Below are 25,541 nucleotides of genomic sequence, written 5' to 3'. Positions count from 1 at the left end.
TGGCCTATGACTATCATGAACTTTGTATTTACCCGGGATGATGACAATTATAGGATAAACAATTTCATGGTTTACAGTTGAAAAATAGGCAAATAAAAAAAGCTTTGTTAGAGTGAGCACAAGTAAAATTTCAACACTGTAATCCAGAATCATGTACAAGTGCAAGTTTTGAGACAATTGCTTTTCACTTTCTTCCACCATGATCTTCGATTTGTGTTATACTCTGTTATTTGTTCATGAAGCCCCGCAAAATAGAACTTTTCCGCCGCATATTCCACTCCCTCGCAAAGCCCCTTAAATAGATCACAAACATTTTTCTCCGTGCCCTTCTCACTCGCGACAATCCTTAGATGGCGAACAAGCTTCGCATCATTTTCATCGCTGATGATGTTTTTCATTAGGAACGCATAAGAAGTGAATGGCTGAACATCTTTCTGATGCTGCTCCAATGCTATCAGATTTGAGAACAGTATTTCCGTGAATTGATGAGTAATGAGTGGAGCAATTTCAAGAACACCATTGTGAAAATCTATATCCAACAAGCTCTTGGCTGTGAACCTCATCAACTTAATGCCATACTTCCGAAGCTTGGTGGCACAGATATACTTGAGATCCTCTACAGTCGGGAGTTTTTTCGACTGCGCCCTTGCATAGGTTGGTAGGTAACACTGTTGGAATAAGTCAAGCAAATGATTACCTTCTTGTCCAAACCTCATAGTAACACATTCCCTGTCTCCTGGCAGCATGTTTCTAAAGAAAAAGATTGCAAGTTCCGGGAGGGTACGATTGCATTTCACTGGAATGGGTACAATCTCAAACAACCTTTGAAGAATGATCAATGGTATTTGGTTTTCTAATAAGATCAAGTCACACCGGATATCATATAGCAACCTTGGCGTGGCGAATATGGGGTCAGCAAGGCGTCTCACACTCTTCATAGCATATTTCAACAAAAGCTCAATGATGAAACAACCATCAAGTAACATAATCTCCACAAATTCATCACTTGTGAGGTTGAGTTCTTCTGCATAGAAATTCCGTGCTGTCTTCTCTGACTCTCTCAATGCCTTCAAACATTCATGCAAACTTGCTTCCATGTTCGGCTCGCGGCTGAGCAAGGTGTAGAGGTAATGCCACTTATGATCTTGCATATCTTTGAGATTTTCCTTACCATGGTGAAGAGGTCCAATTGACACTTTAGTAGGGACGTACACCTTCTGGTTTGCTTGTAGAAGCTTCCTAGGGACCCTGAAGATGGATTTCAAAGATGTAATCGCTTCGAGTTTTTCCTTAATTGATGCCACAAGATCTTTGTTAACTTCTGACATTCTGATATCTGAAACATGGCCATGGTCCACGCTTTTCAAAAGCTCCTTTGATTTGTTAATGCTGGTTTCCATGAAGTTCTTCCTCCTCTTATGCATATCCATTGATGGACACAACTCACAAGCTAAAAGGAAAAGGAAAATTGTTAGCTGAAAAAAATTTCATCATAAGGTATTGATGATAGGAAATCAGGAGTTATGGCTGAACAAAATTCAATTTCAGTTGATATTTTATACATCAAGGTTTCCGATCAATCATATTTCAAATTTGTCAGTTACATGTTAAGAATAACAGATTTAGACGATGTTAATTTTCAAAATTGTATATAGTTACTATATATTATATATTACATGGAAAAATTCATGGTAGAAAACAGAAACCTAAGTAACAAAAATTGGGATATTCTGTTGGAGAAGATTAAGATTTTTTTTCTCTAACAGATTAAATAAATTTGAGAGAAAAAAAAAATAGTGCATAAACCTGGAGGTGGGGTCTAATTTCAATTATCTAAATTCTAAATTTCTGTTCTACGAATCTGTTTGTTTCTTCCCTATATATCATGTGCTATAGCGTTGCATTGGTTAATTTTATATCTTAGAAACCTCAAAGAATTTTTTTTCGCGAATCCACTGCAGCTGTTGTTAACTTGTTATATTATGTTAACCAAGTAAACTTTGGAATACTGGATAACTTGACAAGGATGATAAGGGAAAATAATACGATAAAACAATGAATTAATAGAAAAACATAATTCCAAGAACTGCATAGGCGAAGATTGATTACTTGACAAACAAATTTAGAATTGTTTACAGTAATAGATACGAGGCGGTTTCCCTTTTTCATGAGATATATAAATTAACAGTTTTTTTGTCTTAATATATTTAATGTAATTTAAAAATTTTAAAATACAATTTATACAAAATTATTTTTAAAATTTTTAACAAATTTTAATAACAAAAAATATACTTTATCCAAATTAATAATTTCTTAATTGTTATGATTATTATATGGCATTTTAATTTGATCCTTTTCTTGGATGATGATTGAGATGCTTCAAATAACTCTTCCACTTTCACGTGCCAACGAGAAGTTCTCAAATAGCCTTGTCCATAGGATCATTTTTTTTTTGTATTTTTTGGGTTGTCCACAGCATCCCAAATCTTATTGGTCAAGGACTAATTTATCACAGATTTAAACTCTATTTAAGAGTTTATCATTGGCCAATAAATTGCTATATGTATAAGGCAAAATTTAAACTTCCGACACTTACTTAAGCAGATAAGTAAGCTGACCACCTGACCACTCAACCAATCCAAGTTGAGAGGATCATTTTTATTAGCTGCAAAAATGCTCACCGATGAAAAACTTGAAAGGGCTTAATATGGCTCGTTTGGCCTGAGTAAGTGTTAACAAAAATGTTAGTACTTTCCTAAAGAAGATATTTATACATTTTTGAGTGAGTATTCAATCCGACTTTTGATAATTTTTTTAAAAGAATTACAAAATTTTTAAACAAAAAAATATTATTTTTAATTTCTGATCTTTATTTTTATAAGATTGATTAATTTCTGTGTTAATGATAAAAAATATTTATAAAATAACTAATCAATTTCATAAAAAATATCAAATATAAAAAAATATTTTTTATTAAAAATTTTATTATTTTTTAAAATAATTATCAAGGTCAGAATTTTTTTTAAAATTTTTTGTTCACTTACATCTAAAGTGATTCCTTGTGGTGTAACTTGCGGGGCACTTTGAGTAAGAAATTAACAATCAACGAAAAGCCAATAAAGAGATTAAAGTAATATTCAAAACTTTTTAAAGCAGAGAGATTATTGAACAGTTGAAAACATTACAGTTTCATTTACTAAAATAACTTTCCTATGCAAATCAGAGTCCCTTTATTTACGTGTTCAGCAATAGTCAAAGTGCTGACTAAGACAGAAATGCACTTTAGGCACCTAGTAAAAGAAAAGAGTAAATAAATAAATAAAGGAATTGTTTGTCATATATTATGTAAAGTTTTATAAAGGAGTTTATCAAGCCTTACTGCATGAGGATTAAAATATCAATATAATACTTTGTTGAGTTATTATATTTAGTGTTAAATACAATATTTGTTTCAAATACGTATTTTCTGTGTTCAAGTAATTTAAAAATAAATAAATAAATAAAATAACTTAAGGTGAATTTAACAATTCTTGACCAATAAATAAATTTTAAAATAGTACAGTGTTAATCATTAATATAAAGAATTATTTGAAATAATTTATATAATTACAAAATATTAAAAATTTTAAAGAAAAATTTAAATGAATAGATTCGTATATTTTGTGTCGTGTTGTGACTTGTGACTGATTGTGTGTCTTAGCTCAATTCTTTTCGTACAAAAATTCCTGTTTAAAACACGACATTTTATTTCTAGTTAACAGCTGTCGCTATGTTATTCGTTATAAGTAGATAGGGAAATTGAAAAAGATACCTTGCATGTTAGCGAGATCAGTTCCATGTTAGTCGTCAGAGTAGTCATCAGCCGGGTGAAAATAGGATAGTAATAGACTCTAGCATAATGTACAAAGATGCCTTTATTTTAAAAATTTTGTGTTATTTAATTGTAAGCCAATTTTATAGTACTTTTTATTTGGTATTTAATTTTTGTTTAATTTATTTTTATAATAAATTTTAAATATTTAAATTTTTTTAATTTTTATATTTTAAATTTTAAAATTAATTATTTTATTTTTTTTTAGTAATTCGACGATAAGTTTTAGACAACCCAACCATCTCATTTCATAAAATGGGAAAAGGGACAGAACCAATGAGCCAACAACTTTATTATGACTCCTCGAGTTATGCCAGACCCGATAGAGAAGTAAAGTGCGATAAAAAAAAAGACGAACGGAATTGGAATCTGATTTTGTTTCTTTCCTTGGTGCTATGAGCGACCTCCAATTTTAATTGTGATTTCAATGCTATAAATAGTTCAAAACGCTGCTTGTTCTCAAAAATTGAAAATTCTCAAATATACAAGACTAAGCCACTTCCACAGTTCCACGCATTTTCACTTCACTGACTTTGGAGCTTTGTCTTGAATAGAACTCTCCAGAAACTTTAGGCGCTAGTAAGAGCTTCTTCCGAAGCCCTAGCGAGCAAGTAGAAAGATATTCGCGCTGAATCTGCGAGTTTCCGATGGCGTTTTGGTGGCCATTGCTTGTCTTAGCATTCGCGTACGGACTCTGCAGGTTCCTTTTCATGCTTATTCCTCCCAAGGTTCCTTCCATCGATGTTGAAGCTTCCGACGGTACTTCTCTCTCTCTCTCTCTGTTCGCTTTCTCGCTCGGAAATTTGTGGTAACGGTGAAAATGTGATGTGAATTTTGATAATGACAGTGTTGGATGATGGAAACCAAGCGCAGGAGAATAGCTTCATATATGTGAGTGCTATTATAGCTTAAATCTTTCAAATCGCTGCATGCTTAGTTATACTCTGCTTCTGCTTTTGCTCGATAGGTAGGAATTTTGTTTTTCCTCTATTTCAAAATTGATATTTAGTATCATTTTAAAAATCGATTACGTATTGAGGTAAATATCGATCGATGCATTCAGGAACTACGTTTTCTTGTGAAGCAACGTGAGTTTTATGAGTTGCAAGTTTTGTGAAAGATGCTATGCATTAAATTATTGTTAGGTTCACTCGCATCTTGTTGAATATTTTGATTCAGGTTCCTCCGAGAGGAACGTCACAGCAATCTGGAAAGATAGTTCAGTGCTATGAGCCTGCGACTATGAAATATTTAGGATATGTTCCTGCATTGACGCGTGATGAGGTCAGTGATGCATATAGTATTTGTATCTATTTCTCAAATATGAAAACAAGTAGCTATTAAGAAGCACATTTTATTTTTGAATGAACATATTCTGTTTCTATGCGAGTGAACCTGTATATGCTTGTTGTGCTGAATAAATCTGGCATGTCACAGCATGTAGGTAAACGTGTAAGTTATTAATTTATTATTCCCCCTCCCTTTTCTCTCCTGATACGGATACCTGTAATGATGAATTACGCATTTAACGGAAAGCCTAGTTGAGTCCAATGTCGTGAAGTTGACTATATTTATCCTGTTAATGATTTATAAATGGGTGCATATATATACCTGTCCTTATGTTAAAAGATGAATTAATTGTCTCCCTGGCATTCTACAAGGAGAGGACTATTCGTTCAATGAATCAATTTTTGCAATTTGCAGATCTTAGAATACCGATTCCAAGATTTTGAATAAATTCAGAAGTAAAGCCTTGCCATATTAACTAGAAGTAACTTGCATAATATGAATAGGTCAAGGATCGTGTGGCAAAAGTAAGAAAGGCTCAAAAAATGTGGGCAAAGACCAGCTTCAAGCAAAGACGCACGTTTTTGCGTATACTGTTGAAATATATAATCAAACATCAAACGCTCATATGCGAGTAAGGACTCTTTTTTGCCATGGTCATTAGAGGAGTTTCACATGTTAGTTTTTTGTCATGATTTTTTCTTTTACACACTGCTTGGAAATGTTGGTGGTACCGGCTGAACTTATAGTGTTGCATATTTTAGAATATTTGAAACTTGCACATTTTTAGTCATTACTGATTACCCTCTATTTTTGGTTATCCCATTGTCTATTTCATTTAGTTCAAGTAGACATGAATTGTTCTTACTGCATGAGAATTTTAACATATTCTAATTTGAGTGCTCTTATCAGAATATCTTCGCGTGATACTGGAAAGACCATGGTAGATGCCTCTTTAGGAGAAATTATGACAACTTGTGAAAAGATCAATTGGCTACTGTCAGAAGGCGAACAGTGGCTAAAGCCTGAATACCGGTAATTGCTTTAAAATAACAGAACTTAATTTACGACTTGCAATATCTACGGTCAAATTTCAGTTCATCTAAACTCATTTCCATGACCTTTCTCTTTTTGCTTTTCATGATCAAATTTTGTAGGTCTTCTGGAAGATCAATGCTTCACAAGAGAGCAAAAGTAGAATTCCACCCCCTTGGTGTTATTGGTGCCATCGTTTCATGGAATTATCCTTTCCACAATATTTTTAATCCAATGCTGACAGCTGTTTTTTCTGGAAATGGCATTGTGATTAAGGTACAAAATGTTATGCTATTAACCCATCTACAATCTTTCATGGCGAAGATGCATTGTGTTGCTGCTGATATTTTTACTTGAATGCAAATAAATATTCCCCGATAATAAGAGATGTTAAAAGTTGAGAACCTTAAAAGATCGCATTCCTACTATTATAGAAGCTTTCATGAGCTTTGACCTGATTACTTAAACTTTCAGAAACATTGGTTCCTGATGCGGAATTTGTATTAATTAATATAAGCCTAGAAAAGCACTTGATGGAGATAATTTCAGCAAATTTAAAATTGGCATGTGCGTTGTCAGTTTGAGTCCCAAAGCGCTGTTGCATGGGGGCCATGTTAAAGATTTCGATGCAATTTTGAGTTTGGACCCAATACAGCTTGAAACATTAAGGGAGTTAAAACTCCTATAGAATTTGTTTTTATGCTTTTCAATATGAAAGAAAACCATGTGCTTCTGATTGTAGATATCAGAACATGCAAGTTGGTCTGGATGCTTTTACTTCCGGATAATCCAATCTGCCCTTGCTGCAATAGGAGCGCCTGAGGACCTTGTTGAGGTCATAACAGGGTAGAACCTTCTGACTTACCATTACTCTGTCCTTTTTCCTTTTGTTCCATGGTCATGTTTGCATGTATTTATGAGCTAGATTGGTCCTTTCTTTTCAGATTTGCTGAAACTGGAGAAGCGTTGGTATCTTCTGTTGATAAAGTCATATTTGTTGGATCACCTGGTGCGGGGAAGATGGTATGATTCCTCTGCCAAATCAAACGACTTCACAGTGTGTTCTCATCTAATCTAATAACTGTACTATAAGTCAACTTCCATAATTTCATTTGGATTTTTATGAAACCATTTGATATGTCATTTTATTTATATATCCAATTTCCGATTTTTTTCTTAAAAAATAAATTGCTCTATTAATATGATGTTTTATTTTTTATGCAGATAATGAGAAATGCTGCTGAGACACTTATTCCAGTTACTCTAGAGCTTGGTGGCAAAGATGTATTTATTGTTTGTGATGATGTAGATGTGGACCATGTATGATTCCCCTTCATCTGATCTAATTCCTAAAGGCTTGGGTGTTTTACCATTAATAATTGACTATTAATTGCAGATCTTATCCTTAATGCTTAATGGAATCTTCATCTTGAGAGTTATAACAGCCATTTGTCTGCTGAATATAGGTTGCGCAAATTGCTGTCAGGGCTGTTCTTCAGTCAAGTGGACAGAACTGTGCTGGGGCTGAGAGATTTTATGTCCACAGGGAGATTTATTCTTCTTTTGTCAGTAAAGTTACCAAAATCATAAAATCAGTTAGAGCTGTAAGTTTTTGACGTGTGTGTGTGTGTGTGTGTTTTTTTTTTCTTTCCTGGAACATTTCACTAGCCAAAGTCTTATTATGCTCAAGCAACTTTCTAATAAATCAGCATAGGATCTTGAGATAGGCATCTATAGAGTTCAGGATACGTGGATTTGATATTCTATTTTGTTGAGCTTCTGCATTAGCGTTGAAGAGCAGTGAAGCACTATGCTACTAGAACTTTGCTCACTGCTTATTGAAGAAAATGCCGTTGTCGAAAACTGATATTTTTGTTGATACATGCATTTTTCACTTGATATTATTAATTTCTTGCAGGGCCCACCACTTGCTGGAAAGTATGATATGGGAGCTTTATGCATGCATGAGCATTCTGAAAAGCTTGAGGGCCTTATCAATGATGCTTTAGACAAAGGAGCCGAGATCGTTGCTCGTGGAAGTTTTGGACATATAGGTGAAGATGCTGTTGATCAATATTTTCCCCCTACTGTGATTGTGAATGTGAACCACTCAATGAGACTGATGCAAGAAGAGGTAACATAGCAACACTAATTATCTTATCAACTTTATTAGAGCTAACTTCAATGGTACTTTCCATATTTAGACTGTAACAACTTGACATTTAAATTCAAAAATTTTCTCTCTATCTTTTATGCTTCGTCAACTGCTTACCCACTACATTCATCCGTGTACTTGAATCACATCTAGGCATTTGGACCAATCATGCCAATAATGAAATTTAGCTCTGACGAGGAGGTTGTCAAGCTCGCAAATGACTCAAAATATGGGCTTGGCTGCGCTGTTTTCTCAGGTTCTCAGGACCGTGCTAGAGATATAGCTTCACAAATACATTGTGGGGTTGCTGCCGTTAATGACTTTGCAGCAACGTACATGTGTCAGGTAAATTTAGTCTGAGTCTCTTGCATTTAGTTGCATACTTGTATTAACCTTTCTATAGACTCGTAGTAGTTACTCAGCCTAGATTATACTTTTCTAACTTCCATTTAAGTAAAGATGCATTACGATATTGTAGTCCCTGCCATTCGGCGGCGTAAAACATAGTGGATTTGGACGATTCGGTGGTGTAGAAGGTTTGCGAGCCTGCTGTCTTGTCAAGGCAGTTGTCGAAGATAGATGGTGGCCATTTGTCAAAACCAAGATACCTAAACCTATTCAGGTCAGTCCTGAAATCCTTTCACCATAACATTATTTTTGTAATTCACCACGAATAGAAAGAAACTACGGGCATTGTCTGCCACAGTATCCTGTCGCAGAGAATGCATTCGAATTTCAGGAATCACTGGTGGAAGCACTTTATGGACTCAACATATGGGAACGTTTGCAAGCATTAGTAAATGTTTTGAAGATGCTTACTGAGCAGAACCCTGCCGCTGAAAGCATTAAGAAGAAAAATAACTAGGTGCGAGGTATCTTAATATAGTAAAGTGGTGGTTACTTGCTAATTGCTATTGCCATTTACAAATCATGTCGAAGAGACGAAATGAATGGGGAGCATGGGGTTTACCATTTACCTGGAGATTTGGGTTGTCATTTGTCTCCAATCTTCCCCTGGGTACTCTCCTGTCCATGTCTCGTCATTTTTAACGTGCATTAGTTGGGTGCCCATTAGTTGCGGTGAATAATGATATCAGTTTTAAATCATCATATTAAGCATTTTCTTTGGATGCGCTTTCAGGTTGGGATTGAGAGTGGAGGAAGTGGCCTGCATAAGTAAAATGGAATTTACTCTATAAGTCATTCCTTTCTCTTCTTTTTTTTTGCAAAATCTCGATTCATAAACTCATTCTTAATTTCAACAAAAAATAGTTTTTTATATTTTAAGATATTAAATTTACTTAACTTTTAGGCTTTATTTTGCTTAATAATAATAATAATAATAAGAAGAAGAAGAAGAAGAAAAAGAAGAAGAATCAATAAGAGATATATTTGTTACTCTAGTTGCAAATTTTCTAAAAAAGTTATGTCATTTGAGATATAATTCTTTTACTCTTTGATAGACAATTTCGTGAAACGGTAATACAAATACTCTATCCAATTGGATTAAATGAGTTCCGTAACTAATCAACTTTATTTTAGGATACAGGTAGAGTTAATAATAAATGATACATATGTAATCCTTTTTAAGAGTGGATCTTTTTCGGTGAAAAAAAAAATAGATAGTGTTCAACATGTGATTTCACTATTTATTGTTCTCTCTTTTATTAATTTTTGATTCCATTTATAGAATTAAAGGTGAGAGATTACACTTTATTTTTTCCAATAAAAAAAATTGGAGATGATTCATTTTTATCTTTTCTCTTTTATATTTTAAGAGAAATATTGCTTTCGTGTTGAACTAATTGTAATTTATTTTTTGGTTAAAAAAAGCGATGTATTTAAACCTTTTCTTATATACAAATACATTAATTTTTTAGTATAACAAAAATATATACTTTTTCGGTTTAACAGTTAAATTACAATTACGTTTAATGGTCATTTATGTTAAATTTCATCAAAATTGATAATCAAGTAGGTCATAAAACAAAACTTTTTCGTATTTCCAAAAAAAAAGGTTATGTTCGATTAACGTGTATAGAAAACAAACAAAGCAAATTTTCTTAATAAAATATTTTATAGTTGATCTATGAAGTATGAATTTTTAAGTTAAGCTTGGTTTTTTATTCGTATCTAGTTAGAAAAACGATAGTTCTTTTTATTTGACTATCTTTTCGGCGTATAAACACTTTAACGTTTACATTTTATGTATAACTATATATAGATCTAAAAAAATTGATATAATAGAAGAAAAATACTAGATAAGTAATAGTTTTTCTTATATTTAAGTAAATATTAATTAATTTCTTGTTTTTTACTAAATATTAATTTCTAACATCCTATCAAAAGATATTATATTTTTAAATTTAACTTTAAAAATTAAGAGTATTTTTAAAATCTAACTTACATTTATGTCTATTAATATTATAAATATTAATTTTTTTTATCAAATTTAATTTTATAATTTATACTTATTAAAAGTTATTTTTATTTTAATTTACAAAATATGACTATTGTAACTTTTAGTGTTTATTCAAATGTTCTTGAGATTTTTAATATTGTACATCTTAGTTTCTTAAGATTCAAAATATACAAAATAATTTTTAATGTTGACCTCTTTTAGACAATACTATTTTTCTCTAATTTGATCTATTTAATTATAATTGTTTTTTTAGAATTTTTAAAATTTTTCAAAGATTGCTACAATATTTTGGGTAAAAATATTTAGAATTAGTCATTAAAAATATCAGAGTTAGTTTAAATTAAAAATATTTTATTTTATAATTAATTTTAATATAAATCTAAAATGATTATATTTGGACAATTACTCTAACTTTTAATATTTTTTCGTACTCCAAATGACAGCATAAAAAATAGCAAGAGACTTAGATATAAATGCAGAATAATTTTACTGAAGTGTCTGAAAATACTTTATTAAAATTATGAAAATGGTTACTAATTAACATTTACGAACCAATTTAATAGGGTTAATGAATAGGCAGGCAGGTGTAATCCTCTAACACTATCCACTTGTTTAGTGTTATAATGGGTAATCGAAAATTGATAGGGTTGAGCAATTTTAAGGATATTTACTTATTTGAATAAGTGTTATCTGCTAGCTATTTTTCGAGTCTGATTTCTTTCGAGTGAAGTCTATATCAAATCCAAATTCTTTTAAGGAGGTTAATATACAGTAAAAACCAATTTTTTTATTAGACCTTTTTGAGTTATTTGGACCTAGACTCTAATATTGAGTTAGGACATGAAGGTTTAGTAATATACATAACTGTAATGTTTGGACAAAAAACAATAAAATTTTAATTTAATTTACATAAAAAATTAAAAAATTAATTAATTAAACTTAAAACAAAAATTAAAATTATGCCGCCGCACATTTTTTTATACACCAAGTTCCTGTGAGATTTTAAAGGAAAAGTTATATATATATATATTAAGGAAACTTTTAGACAAAATTCGCTAAATTAACCGTGCAAAAATTAAGAATCCGGCACAAATTAATTGCCTATCAGATTTTTACAGTGAATACAAGGAAATAATGTGCTACCTTTGGCTCTGCACAGTTTCTGACTTTCTGTCATTGATGACATGAAATGGCCTTCTGCTTGGTGGGACAAACCCTAATCCAAGTTTCGTTGCAGCTTCTTTGGGTATTCACAAAAAGCCTTAGCAGTGCATAATCCGGTTACATCCACAAGTAATTTCCCATGAAATTGAATCGTCCGACTTAACACTTGCAACTTATCAGCACAATCTACCAAGACTCATTTTCTCACGACGAAGGGTACACTCTGATTCATGAACAGGAAATATTGCGCTACCTTGGCTTTTCACGAATCGACGTCAAAGATCTGAAACGTCTTATGCTTATCGGGGTAAACATTACCCAACTCCATGGCAAACTTATAGGAACTTTACAAATAGCCTTACGTGTGCATCATTCGACTCTTAATCACACTTGTATGCGCGAGTAATTTCCCATGAAACTGAGTCGTCTAACCCATCCCGCTCACAATTTACCAGCGCAACCATAAATTTCTCTTTTTCCAACGATGAACGATACATTACTTGTTCCACCTAAAACAGAATCATCTGTTATGTATAAAAACGGATAAATTCTGTTGGAACATAAATTAAAATGTAAACTATATTATGTACATCTCCGCAGAAAAAAGGGATAGAGGAAGGTAAGGAAAAACCAACACGTTTATTTGCAGACTGCTTTTGCGTTTATTAGCATGTAATTCATCTAGACATTCAGTGTAAAAATCTACACGTTAATCTAAACATCTAATTATATTTATGCATTTAAATAATTTCATTAAAATATATATAAATTAATTACTTTTACTTATGTAATTAATAATACACAATTGATTATCTATATAAAATTCGTTAATGAAAATACATAAAAATTAAATTCATATTGTAAATCTAAAATTAAGGATTGAATATAAATATATGTAATAAAATAAAACTAGAGTTTAATTTTGATGCACTAATAATATAAAACGTTTTACTAATATGAAATTATATGATTGGATGTATGTTTAAAACAGTTTTACACTGACACACAGGGCATCAAAATTAAATTCATAAAACTATTAGTAACTATTTTATTTTGTTAGCATTTTATTATTTGTTATGGGCACACTGACAATTGGCTATAGAGAAAAAGCTATGAAGCTAAAGGAGTAATTAGTAAGTGAATTTGTTAGAAGCGGGTGTGCCTTGAGTTCAAAGCGCTAGTCCACACTTAAGTAATATTATTACGTTAATGCAGCCAGCTTTTCCCAGTTAGCAAAATGGTCATCTAAAAGTAACCTTGCTTTCAAGAGGCAAGTGATATCAAGTTTTAGATGTTACCTCGGGAAGTTCGTCAAATTCCTCAGGAGAAATTTGGAACAGATCCATAGCCGTTTGACCAGTACACCATGCTAGAACTTTCTTACTTTCATCTGCTAAAGTAATCTTCAGATCGAAAGTATGAACTACCTCAGCACCACAGATTTTATGACAAAAGCTGCATTCTAAAAATCCACTAGGCATCTTATTGACAAAGTGACCACATAGTGTATGTGAAAATCTTGTATGAACAGAATAATATTCAATCGGATCGAGCCAGACTCGACATACCTGAAACAACATTAAGGAACAGAACATATTCATTATTGAATGATGTGATGAACACGACAAGTAAAAGGGAAAGTAGCGAACTCTTACTTGCGCAAAGCTTGTCTTGTTAAAAATATCAGATAGCTGGGACAGATTATGAAGGCAATATGAGTTTATCAATGCTGGTAAGCAACTGAGATTGATGAAAGAAGCGCCAATACCATTCTCAACCCAAGATACTTCGAGACTGTCAAGTCCAAAAAAAAAGGGAGAAAGACTGCATCATGTGATGAAGACAATACTTGAACCAGGGAGAATAAAGACGCGCAAACTAAACTGTTCACTGATTTAAAAAAATAAAAACAAAAAACAAAAACAAAAGCTAACTGCTCAACAAGGTGTAGAAGACAACATTTTGGAGCATTAAAAAAAGTACGATCAGAAGGTCCATTTTCTTATTTTGGGTACAGGACGCAATCTATTTTACATCACAAAAGTGACAACCGGAATTCGAAAACTGGAGCCGTAGAACTTGAGACCTCTCTTCTGATCACGCTAGCATAGAAGTCTCAGTGTTGTAGCAATGCTCTGAATATATTAATTACTAAAGGTTATCTTTCTTTTTGTCTTTTTTTCTTTTTTTTTTCAGTACCCAAAAAGTTATTAATAGCTAATAATTATATATATAAGCAATAAAATTCATATATCATTTATATAAATTTAAATAATATGAAATAGTATTTTTAATCTTTGATGATATTATAATTATTTATTTTATCATTTAAATTTAATTTTGTTATAATTCTGTATATTTATTTATTATCGGATCAAATACTTCGATCGATAACTTACCAGTTAAACCAATAATCCATAATCCAATAACCTAATGACTTAATTAGTTCGATTTTGATAATCTGTGTCACAAATGGCCATCACCGGTTATACGGAATCAATTTTAGCATTTGAGTTTGAATGTACTCACCGCTTTTGTTTGGACGAGATGCATGTCAAGCCAGATATAAATACAGTGTGGCCCACGCTTACTCTTCCTAATGACCTGAGATATTTAAATTAAAGAGAAATCAGATTTAGGCCTATCCTACCCTAACCCCAGTTCTGCTCAAGCATAGCTCATAGGCAACACATTAGTACTGCTTGTAAACTGTGGTAATTACCAGAACTCGGAAAAATGAAGCTTTGCCCAAATCGCTCCACTACTATCAGCAATTTTTAAAGAGAAAACAGTTTCTTGTTTAGTGTCTTCTTTGATGATATCTTTAACAACTCCATAAAGGCTGACACTTGTCATCTTGTTGCGAAGGTCGACCACAAATGACTGCAAACCTTAACAGAAGTAATGAGGTTACTAATCAATCGTAAGCAGCCTATACCGGGGATTGTGAAATATAAATAGCCAGATAGCAAAACCATCTGCAGCCACACGTTGGCACTATAAAAGGAGACCTATCTACATAGGCAAGGCATATAATGAAATCATTCATGTTGACCTATTTATGTACCATAGAAGTTAAAAAAAACTATACCACTGAGATTTAAAAAAACAAAGGGGAAAAAAAAAAGTTCCACGGCTTCTAGAAGGAAAACACGTAAAAAGCTCATAAATACTTGCCGACGAACTTATTCCAAACAATTTTTCATTCATATACTTAAAAAGGCTAAAACGTGAGAATTGAGATTCCTATTGAGATCATAACGGGTAGAAAATAGGGAAAACTTTCCCTTTTTGCTGTGTGTTGTTTTGTGTGTGTGGGGGGGGGACTCACCCGAAAAGGATAATTACTGAAATCAATGGTACCCTGAGAATCGCGGGGCAAGCTCACTTGAGAAAGCCTGAGACCCTGGCTAGGATTACATGAACTCAAGGGCCTTGAATTTTGATGACGATTCGGCGTCAATGTTACACACACCTAATCAACATAGCCGTTTAATATCATCTCAAAATGACAATAGTTCATGTTGTACCACGGAAAAGAAAAGGCACCATGAATCACCTGTTCTTCATGTTGAATGTAAGGCACCAAGTATAGTTGTGTTGCAGTTCCATATTCAAGACAAAATTCCTCACTTACTTCAGTATCACACTCAGCGGAGATTGCAATATATGGTTTGTCCAGCGCAAGCATGCTTCCCACACTGTAACCAACCATAAAATGAATTTTGTACGCATATAACAAAATACTCGATTCAGAAGTCTAACACAGTGCAAGATTAACCTGAAGAGATTTGCAAGGACAATCTGCTCACCCCACAGGAAAAACTTGAATCTGACATCATCACCATCAACAAGAGTAATCCGTTTCCCTTGTAAGCTTCCATAGCTTCCTTGAATTTCCATAGATTCAATGCCTTCAATCCTAAAAATGTGGATTGAAAGAAGGAAAGGAAGGAAGGAAGAAAGGAAATAAAAGGAAAAAAAATGGTAAAGTGATGCTTAACAAGATTAAAACATGTATAGAGAAGTACTAATGAACTAGTAGTAAATGGTTTAAAACCTCATATCTTCACTTACATATCGTTGTAGTATCCTCATGTACAAAAATTTTTTAAGTCACGGCACTGCTCAGTTAATAAATTTACAGTTTCCACAAATAACAAGAGCAAAATATATGTATATATGTATATATAACACGTATTAGCAAGCAGTTCACCTCGCATAAAATGAATATGAAGCTCCTGTGTTCACTGCATCAAGAGAAATCGAAGAGAATGAGTCCGAACAAAACTGAGCTGCTAATAGCATTGCATCATCGTCCTGATTCTGCAGTGTTAAAGAAAACAAAGTTTTATCCACAGGTGAACTACAATGATCAAATCTAAAGTGATCAAATTTAGTAGAAACTGCCAATTACCTCGTCCAATAGAATTACAAGATACTCTGTAGGCAAAAGACGTGGATAACCGGAACCTTCAGAGGCACTTCGGAGATAACAACCAGTGAGGAAAATCTCCCTCCCTCTTTTCAGAATTCCATTCTGTAGGTCTGCCATGTCATAGAATCTGCAGACAAGATATGATGTTTTCTAAATTTAAATTTACAAAATATACGCTACATGACAAGTATTCAACATGGACATCTTGTGCAAATAACAACTAGTACAAGAGAGAATATCATAAGATTGTTTCCCATGTATGTTGAACAAACTATGACCCCATGTATGTTGAATAAACTATGACACGATACATATGGCATAGAAGTACCTAACTTTTCAGTAATTCTAGGGTTAAACATTTTCAACTGGAACAGAAACAAGCAGTATGTACTATGTAGTGAACAAATGGATAAATAGCTGGTAGTACAGATCAGAGATAGAGTTAGCTTTGACCTTGCTTGAATTAATATTACATACTGCATTTACCTACGGTGTAGATAAAGATCTATGATATTGGAACTCCAATAATCCCCTAATGTAAGCATGTGGATGTTTGTGCCTGCAGAAAAAGCAGTTCACAATGATAAGCGTGAATCACTTAAAATGCAACTGTGCCTTTTCATTTTTAAGAGACAGATGCTCCTGTAGGCTCCAATAGACTCATAGTTCATCATTTGAATATCTCCGGTAAAGTGAACTTGGCTTTAGCTTTTCAAATGAATACACCATCAACATAATAAAAAATAATAAGAAAAATATACGGTTCAGCTCAAGCACCCGGAAGTACAAATGCATCAATAATAACAGCTTCCAGAACGCTATTCAAGGACAGGAACTTCTTCTGGTATATTGAATCAATGGTAACTGTATTTGGAAGCTTCACCCTACGATGTTCCTTCTTGAGCTGGTTGATTAACTCAAGCCTCTTCTTAGGAGCACCATTCCTGCGTTGTTCGCACCATGTCTGCAGTAACAAATTCAACAGTTTCACACACAGCATAGATCTAATTAAACTCAAAAATCATGTCGCGATAACAGATGAAATCATAACAAATCAACAATATATCGAATCAGACAGATCTCAAAAGATATAGACGAAATCAACAACTACAAATCCCTAATCTCTGCATTTCATAGCTCAAGAAACACTAGAGTTCCATGGAATCATATAATCCGAGAACGAAACTCAGCAAAATAAGGCAAAGAAATATGATGAACCTGAGAGAGTTCAGAGAGCAAGATCGCAGGAGTGACACCGCATGAATAAGCCTTGCAAGTCTTAAGGATCCGCAATACGATCCAGCTCCAGCCAGGTCCACTGGTTCCATCACCATCACCGTTTGGATCTCCTTCCAGTGACAACAGCTCTGATCTAGCGTAATCGACGAACTGGAGAAAAGGATCTTCCTCAACCTTCTCTTGATCTTCTTCGTTTTCTTCTTGACGCTGATCTACGTCCATGACAGAATCAACATCGACGTTGTAGCCACAGTCACGTCGCTCCATTATCGACTCACCGAGTTACGAGAGAACGAACTTCAAAGGAGAGGAGTCAGTTTCTGCGCTAGTGCAGTGAAAGGAGAATGTGATAGATTTTTGAATTTGTGATTGTGTTGTATCTGGCGGCTTTGGCGCGCTTTTCAATTGAAAATAAATAATGCTCGGCTTAGAAGTAGGTCTTCGTTATTTTGGCTTGCAAGTGTTTTTTTTTTTTTTGGTTATAGTTTAAATAAAATGTTGGAACACTTTTTTAATGAAATTAATTTTTAAATAACTAATATTTAATATTTTACATTTTAATATTATGTGAAATAATTTAATCATATAAATAACTAATATCAAATAGAATTTATTACTAACGAATTTTATTCTAAGTATTTTAGTTAAAAAATAACCAACTTAATAGTTTAAAATAAGAACAATGTTAGGGGTCAACAACTTTTGTGATTAGTAGCCATCAAATAGTTATTAATAATAATTTAATGGTGTGAGATTTCATTCAATGGCTCACCTTTTTCTGCTGGTTACATGCTGGTCAAAATTCAATAAAATTGCTAACCCTCTAGACTTTTCTTTAAAATAATATTCAATATTTAAATATGACTTTTATAAGATACAAATATTTAATTTAAACTAGTCACCAAAAAAATATTTAATTTAAACTGAAATAATCTTTGGGAGTGTGCTTTTTTGTGTACATATATTAGTTCAATTTATTTAGTTAATAGTAAAAATTTAGATTTGTCATTTTAAAAAATTATAATGATAGAGACAATAAGACATACAGAGAAGTGCCGATACTGTGAATCTGCGACTTGGTAAAGAAAGAAGGGAACCCTAATGCAAAACAGAATAAAGCAAATCCAAAAAAGAGAAAGTTAAAATTGAGCAAATAATGAAAATAAATTAAACTAGAATGATTGGGCGGGACAGTAAACCAATGATAGTATATAATAAATAATAAAAATTATTATATTTTATAGAAATAAATTAAATGTGTAAATTGAAGTTAAATTTAAAAGGTGTTTTATTTTAAATAATTTCTAGTACAAAAGATTTTGATGTTAGAGTTGTATAAAGTGACATTTTTATTTGGTGATTTGATTTTCACATTTGTTTTAGTTGATGGACTTAGTCATCTTATGTGGCGCTCGTCCTCCTTTTTTTTGTTGGTTGTTAGAGTTGGTATTTTCTTCTTTTTGTCGTAGGTTCTTGCGAAGACATATTGTTTATGAATTGTTGAATTTGATGCACTTTATATTGTGTTATTTTGTTCCATCTTTATATGTATGTTCTTCTTTCGAAGATGTGTCTTGAATTTATATGGTTTTCTTTCTCCTTAATCTCTGATGGGGTGGTGCTTCAATGTCATTATTTTTCTAAAATGTCATTAGATTTGAAACAGTTGTGCCCAATAAATTTTTTCGTGTCGCCATCAAATAGTACAAAAGTTGTTGTAACACTTTGATCTAAAGCCTTTAATTGAATTCTGAACCTAAAATAAGTATTAGGCTAGCAACTAATAATTTGATAGATGAGATTATGAAAAGTATATAGAGTTACTTTATTGTTGGATATTATGGTGTTTGATTACATGTGCCACAAATGTAGTTGTTTCTTTTTTTTTATATGCTTTCTTCTGACGCTTTTTACATTTAACATAGTTCCATCCTAATTTGTCATCAATTTCGTTTATAGTTACTAAAATTGTGAAGATCTTTTTCTATTCCAATATTCAATTTATGTTATCATTATGTATATGGTATTTGAGTAAATATGAATGTATGATGCATGTTGTGATTTTTTTGTCATACCTAATCATCAGATTCTCATTGCAGTTCGGAAATAAATTTTTTTGTGCTAAATTTGATGTTATGTGAAGGAATAGTGATAAGAAACTTATATATGTAGTTTAAATGGTATGGAATTTAAATACTTTATAACGTAAAATTTATTATGATTAATAATATTATTATGACATTTGTAATATGGATGTTTATTACCTTTAGTGAGTTATTTATAAAAATTAATAAATTAATTGTTACGATTATAAATTTATTGTATTGTTTATAACGGTAAGATATAATAAATATAGGAATATGAATTCAATGTATTTGGAGGTTACAAATTTGATACTCTTTTAATAAATTTGTTTTTTTTTTTTAGTTTTCAAATATTCTTTTCAAAATTTATATTGGTAAAATAAAATAGAATTTATTTTATAGTGTTACTTCTAAAAATTAAAATGATTATTTTTTTTTTTACCAAAGATACAGAGACTCGAACTCGCGACCAATATGGAAGACTATGTCATTTAAGGTATAACTCATTGGCAAAAATTAAAATGATTATAATAAACATAATTATAATAATAAAATATAATTTTCATTTTTTAAACTTTTAATTTATAAATTAATTGTTGCGGTTATAAATTTATTGTATTGTTTATAACAATAAGATATAATAGATATAGGAATATAAATTTAATGCATTTGGAGGTTACAAAGTTATTGAATTCTATATTTTAGTTTTTTATTTGTATATTTTATTTTTTTGCTGATTTGGAAATAATAGTTAATTTGGTAAAAATTGAGTGGTTGATTCTAAAATTGTGTCAAGTAAGTTATATTGCTGACATAACATTAATAGGAGAAAAGAAATGTCTCAGAAATAATATAGTACATACTTATGTATCTACTTTTATATATTAAGAATAAATTGAAATCTCTGTATTACCTGAACAATTGAGCTCATATTGGCGGAAGAAAGAAGAAGCGGCAAAAGAGAAGATAAAGCAGAATGAGTGTGGGATTCGGAAAAATAGCTTGCGGCAACGGAAGGAGAAACTCAGCCTTGGAACATGGGTGTTATTAAAGGGTTGTTAAACTTGCAGAGTAAAGCCATTAAAGCTACAAGCTCATGGATCATGTTTAGCATATGGAACACTTGTGAAGCCTATAATCTTCAACTTTAAAAGTCACAACCCCTTGAGTTTCTTCATACAACTTTAAACCAAGCAAGAGATAAGATCTTCCCTTGTCTCAGTCTGAGAATGTCAGTTAGTGATGATGACTCATCACTTGGTAGACCCTTTGGTTTCTCTTCATCTATGGACTCCATGGAGAGGGAGAAAATCTTGGGGAGCTAATAGAATCCATGTGGAAGTTCACATCAAGATTGGGAGAAAGTATTAAGGATTGCAGAATGGTTGTGACTGAGTTGGATTTAGTGATCCACTTGCAAACCATGTCCCTCATCTATGTCGTGCATCCATGATCTCTGGTTCACAAAAAAGCTTTCAAGCCACAGTGAGCAAAAGGTTGAACTTATTATGTTGCTGACAAGCTGGTTCTTGATGAGAATGAATAGACAACTGAAATGAAGCAATATATAGAAAATGATTTTCATAGAATTTGACATTTCCAGACACAAAAAATTTTTTTGAAATCAAATCAAGAAGCATATAACTTTTGGTACCCTCCTTGAAATTGAGGTGAACACATTTTTTGAAAGAGGGTCCAATTTTGTTATGTTATTCTTGATCGTGCTTGCATATGCTAAACAACCAAATACTCTAAGGTGAGAGATATGGGGGAGCGATTTATGCCGTACTTCAAACGGAGATTTTTCATACAAATGAGGTGTGGAAATTCGATTTATCAAATAGACTGCGTGGATCACTCCAAAACTTCAATAACACTTAAGTATTTGGGCGTGGAACATAATGGCCCTTGCCACAATCAAAATGTGTTGATGCTTTCGTTCAACAACACCATTTTGCTGTGGCGTCTCAATGCATGACCTTTGGTGCAAAATTTCAAATGAACCATAAAAGGTTGGCATTAAAAATTCAGGACCATTTTCAGTCCGAATAATGTTTACAGATTTTTCAAATTGGTTTTTGACAATGATGAGTTTGGAAAACTCTAATTTAATTTGATGATGAACAAACATTATTAAAAATAATTAATTATAAAATTATTAATTTGATCTTAATTCATACTTGCTTAATTAATAATTTTGTTGTGCAGATTTTGTGTCGAGCCGAAAAAAAATAGCAAGCCCAATGGAAAAATAAAATTCAGCCTTGTGCAAAAATATATCTAAGAACATGTGGCTGGATTTTTTATTGTGATAGTTGGGTCAGATTTAATGGTGTAAGCCTAAATCAATGGTTGGTGCAAGATCAAATAGGTTGGTCCAAAATTAAAAAGGAAATGGGGCCCAACGGTTAAGCTATTCTTTTATCATAATGGTGAAATCCAATTTTTGTTATATAGCTGCATGTTTTCACGGACACCCATCTCCCATTAAGGAATGGATTTCAAATTTATTCAATTATGTTTAATGTCTTGGAAACATGAAAGAGAAAAAACAAAAGTGATTTGATGGCATTGATGGAAGTCTACACGTTGCCACACAAAACATGAAAAGTTGCACCTAATTTAATTTATCTTGATATCACTCATAGCTTTGCTTTTCTTTTCTCTTTCTCTACTCTTTCTTCTTTCTCTCTCTCTCTCTCTCGGTCATTTCCATCAGGAAACATGGAAGCATTAACAAGCTACCAACAAGAAGAAGAAGGAGCTAGTATCAAGACCATCATGATGATGGCAAGAAAATATAACAAAATAAAAGTATGCTGTGGCTGAGATTTTTACCAAATATGGTAAGATTTGGTAAGGTAATCTCGAACTATTCATACTCAAAAAGAAAAGAGGAGATTCGGCCAGCAAGGAGGAGATTCTTGGAGGTATGGCTTATCTCTGATTCTTCTCAACCACCACAGAAAGTAGCTAGAGTGGCGAAGTAATGGAAGAGGCATAGATTGGAGCAGACGAAGCCATCATCATCATGAAGCATCAAGGGCCAGAAATCCATCTTGGAGAGCAAGCCAAGGATGGAGCGCTCGGATTGATGAAGAGTGATGACTGATGATTGGATTTTTGACGGTTTAGAATTTCACTAATGAAATCTCGTTGTAAAGTATAGTTTCTAAACCAACAATAATCCTTTCATACAAAAATTTGTTTGTCACAAGTACAAACCCCTAAAATCTATAAACCGAAGTATTTAAACCTCGGGTCGTTCTCCCTAGGAATTACAATAAAGTATCTTGTTATTGGTTAGAAATGTGTTTTGGGGTTTTGGATAAGAAGCATGAAAAGTAAATGGCAATGAAAATAAACTAACAACTATAAAAAGGCTCTTGGCAAGGTATGAAAATTAGAAGTCCTATCCTAGTTATCCTCCTCAATTGTGATGAGAATTGTTCATTGCTACTACTTAGTTAACCCTTACTAAATAAAGGAAAGTCAAGTGAATGAATTGACTTGAGCCACAAGTCCTAGCCAACTCCCAAGGAAAGACTAGCTTTAGTGCACTCCAAATCAATTAGCAATCTCTCCAATTATCAATCAACAACCTCTTATTGAATTGAAAGGAAATGGAAGGAATAATAGTAGATCTACAACAAAGTATAAGAACAACATAAAGGAAATTATAATAAAAGAATGGAAGAAGAATGAATGTAACAACAAGGAATTGAGAAGATAGAAGTAGAAGAAGATGAATTGAAATCTAGATCTAAGAACTAAGCCTAATCCTAATCCTAATCCTAGAGAGAAGTGAGAGCTTCTCTCTCTAGAAACTACTTCTAGAACTAAACTATGACTAATGGTCAAAAGTATGTTGATTCCTCTTCAATCCTTGGCTTAAATAGCATCAGAAATGAGTTGGATTGGGCCCACAAGGCTTTAGAATTCGCTGGCCATGTTTTGCTTTAAGTGAACCAGGTGGCAGCAACGGCGCGTGCGTGTACAATGCGCATGCGCACCACCATACGTGTAGCAACTATGGCAAATCTTATATCGTTTTGAAGCCCCGGATGTTAGCTTTCTAACCCAACTGAAACCGCATCATTTGGATCTCTGTAGCTCAAGTTATGGTCGTTCAAGTGCGAAGAGGTCGGCTTGACAGCTTTCCGGTTCTTTCATTTCTTCATGAGTTCTCCAACTTTTCATGCTTTCTTTCTTCATTCCCTTGATCCAATCTTTGCCTCCTAAACCTTAAATCACTTAACAAACATATCAAGGCATCTAATGGAATCAAGGTGAATTAGATTTAGCTATTTTAAGACCTAAAAAGCATGTTTTCACTCTTAAGCACAATTAAAGGAGAATATACAAAACCATGCTTTTCATTGAATAAATGTGGGTAAAAGGTTATAAAATCCCCTAAAATCAATATAAGATAAACCCTACAAATGGGGTTTATCAGTTGTTGAAAGAAGGAATAGAAGCCTTCAAGAAATGACTAGGGCTATGTTATGTGAGAATGAGGTTCCTAAATTTCTATGGGCTGAAGCTGTAAATACAGCATGTTATATTTTGAATAGGACAATAATTAGAAAAGGGTTGAAAATAACTCCTTATGAGCTATGGAAAGGAACCCCTCCAAATCTTAAGTACTTTCATGTTTTTGGATGCAAATATTTTATGCTTAACAACAAAGAAAATCTTGGTAAGTTTGATCCAAAATCTTATGAAGGAATGTTTGTTGTATACTCCACCACTAGCAAGGCCTATAGGATTTACCTTAAAGAACATAGAACCATAAAGGAATCCATACATGTTACTTTTTGTGATTCTAACTTAATTCCCAGTACTGTGATAGATATTGATTCAGATTGGGAAGGAGCTGGAACAAGCAAAGAAAATCCCAAGTCTACCCAAATTGAATAATCTGCTAGTCCAGAATTGTCTCGTCAGATTGGAGGAGACATTTCCATTTTGTCTCCTGAGCCAGCACGAGAAACTGAAACAGTGAGACCAACAGAAGCTCATCAAAGTTCAACACCACAAAGGAAGCCTAGAGAATGGAAGCCTATGAGGGGTTATCCTCATGACTTTATCATTAGTAATCTCTCCCAAGGAGTGACAACAAGATCCTCAACCAAAAGACAATCCGAACCAAGCAACTTTGCATTTTTGTCACAAATGGAGCCCAATAATGTGAAAGAAGCTCTTGAAGACCCATCATGGGTCAAGGCCATGGAAGAGGAGCTTGCTCAATTCGACAAGAATGAGGTTTGGACATTAGTACCTCATCTGGATGGTAAGAAAGTTACGGGTACTAAGTGGGTGTTTAAAAATAAACTTGGTGAGGATGGACAAGTTGTTCGTAACAAGGCTAGATTAGTGGCCCAAGGTTACGATCAAGAAGAGGGAATAGATTTTGATGAGTCTTTTGCTCCGGTAGCTAGAATGGAAGCAATTAGATTGCTTCTTGCCTATGCTGCCCATAAGGGTTTCAAAATGTTTCAAATGGATGTAAAATATGCTTTCCTTAATGGCTTTATTGATAGTGAAGTATATGTGGCCCAACCCCCCGGTTTTGAACATAAAGATTTTCCAAATCATGTTTTCAAATTAACTAAGGCTCTTTATGGTCTTAGGCAAGCTCCAAGAGCTTGGTATGAGAGGCTTAGTGCCTTTTTATTGGAAAATGAATTTCAAAGGGGTACCACGGACACAACTTTATTCATTAAAGTATTTAATGATGATATTCTTCTAGTTCAAGTTTATGTGGATGACATTGTGTTTGGATCGGCCAATGAGTCCTAGTGTGAAGAGTTTGGAAAACTCATGACTAATGAGTTTGAGATGAG

At 32.9% G+C, this 25,541-nt stretch overlaps 3 protein-coding genes across 5 annotated transcripts; 1 reads left to right on the top strand and 2 right to left on the bottom strand.

Moving 5' to 3' along the window:
- Window positions 1-22: 22 nt before the first annotated feature.
- On the bottom strand, window positions 23-1,430 carry LOC107463614 (UPF0481 protein At3g47200-like). Its single transcript, XM_016082444.3, has one exon. The coding sequence runs from the start codon at window positions 1,428-1,430 to the stop codon at window positions 150-152; it is 1,281 nt and encodes a 426-aa protein (XP_015937930.2). The 3' UTR covers window positions 23-149.
- Window positions 1,431-4,168: 2,738 nt separating this feature from the next.
- LOC107462909 (aldehyde dehydrogenase 22A1) lies at window positions 4,169-9,630 on the top strand. Of its 3 annotated transcripts, XR_001586869.3 has the most exons (15): window positions 4,169-4,630; window positions 4,719-4,762; window positions 5,051-5,155; window positions 5,665-5,792; window positions 6,071-6,193; window positions 6,316-6,469; window positions 6,936-7,039; window positions 7,138-7,216; window positions 7,418-7,513; window positions 7,660-7,797; window positions 8,112-8,327; window positions 8,502-8,693; window positions 8,827-8,970; window positions 9,055-9,366; window positions 9,490-9,630. XR_001586869.3 is itself a non-coding variant. In XM_016081584.3 (14 exons), the coding sequence occupies exons 1-14, from the start codon at window positions 4,519-4,521 to the stop codon at window positions 9,211-9,213; spliced, it is 1,794 nt and encodes a 597-aa protein (XP_015937070.1). In that variant the 5' UTR covers window positions 4,169-4,518; the 3' UTR covers window positions 9,214-9,478. The 3 variants fall into 3 exon arrangements, 2 of the variants coding, with proteins under 2 accessions (XP_015937070.1, XP_020981515.1); XM_016081584.3 differs by lacking the exon at window positions 9,490-9,630 and having other exon boundaries at window positions 9,055-9,478; XM_021125856.2 differs by lacking the exons at window positions 4,169-4,630; window positions 9,490-9,630 and having other exon boundaries at window positions 4,720-4,762; window positions 5,576-5,792; window positions 9,055-9,478.
- A 2,196-nt stretch (window positions 9,631-11,826) lies between these two features.
- LOC107462897 (uncharacterized) lies at window positions 11,827-21,114 on the bottom strand. Its single transcript, XM_016081574.3, has 15 exons — window positions 20,609-21,114; window positions 18,658-18,709; window positions 17,591-17,908; window positions 17,150-17,336; window positions 16,859-16,931; window positions 16,352-16,499; window positions 16,151-16,260; window positions 15,716-15,856; window positions 15,494-15,635; window positions 15,266-15,409; window positions 14,657-14,817; window positions 14,464-14,538; window positions 13,590-13,728; window positions 13,233-13,502; window positions 11,827-12,443 (listed from the first exon to the last, which is right to left on the bottom strand). Exons 3-15 carry the CDS (start codon window positions 17,876-17,878, stop codon window positions 12,315-12,317), a joined length of 2,007 nt encoding a protein of 668 aa, XP_015937060.1. The 5' UTR covers window positions 17,879-17,908; window positions 18,658-18,709; window positions 20,609-21,114; the 3' UTR covers window positions 11,827-12,314.
- Between the last annotated feature and the right edge of the window lie 4,427 nt (window positions 21,115-25,541).

This window comes from Arachis duranensis, chromosome 1 (genome assembly GCF_000817695.3).
Source record: "Arachis duranensis cultivar V14167 chromosome 1, aradu.V14167.gnm2.J7QH, whole genome shotgun sequence".
NCBI classification, from domain to species: domain Eukaryota; kingdom Viridiplantae; phylum Streptophyta; class Magnoliopsida; order Fabales; family Fabaceae; genus Arachis; species Arachis duranensis.
The sequence above is the reverse complement of the archived record's forward strand: the minus strand, read 5'-3'. Positions and strand labels throughout refer to the sequence as shown.

Coding starts and splice junctions, on each gene's coding strand:
- LOC107463614 (XM_016082444.3), bottom strand. CDS start 1,430: ATGGATATGCATAAGAGGAGGAAGAACTTCATGGAAACCAGCATTAAC.
- LOC107462897 (XM_016081574.3), bottom strand. CDS start 17,878: ATGGAGCGACGTGACTGTGGCTACAACGTCGATGTTGATTCTGTCATG. Junction 16,500..16,858: donor GATCTTTATCTACACCGTAG/GTAAATGCAGTA, acceptor TCTTGTCTGCAG/ATTCTATGACATGGCAGACC. Junction 14,539..14,656: donor CTTCATTTTTCCGAGTTCTG/GTAATTACCACA, acceptor TAAATATCTCAG/GTCATTAGGAAGAGTAAGCG.
- LOC107462909 (XM_016081584.3), top strand. CDS start 4,519: ATGGCGTTTTGGTGGCCATTGCTTGTCTTAGCATTCGCGTACGGACTC. Junction 7,514..7,659: donor ATGATGTAGATGTGGACCAT/GTATGATTCCCC, acceptor TGCTGAATATAG/GTTGCGCAAATTGCTGTCAG. Junction 8,328..8,501: donor TGAGACTGATGCAAGAAGAG/GTAACATAGCAA, acceptor AATCACATCTAG/GCATTTGGACCAATCATGCC.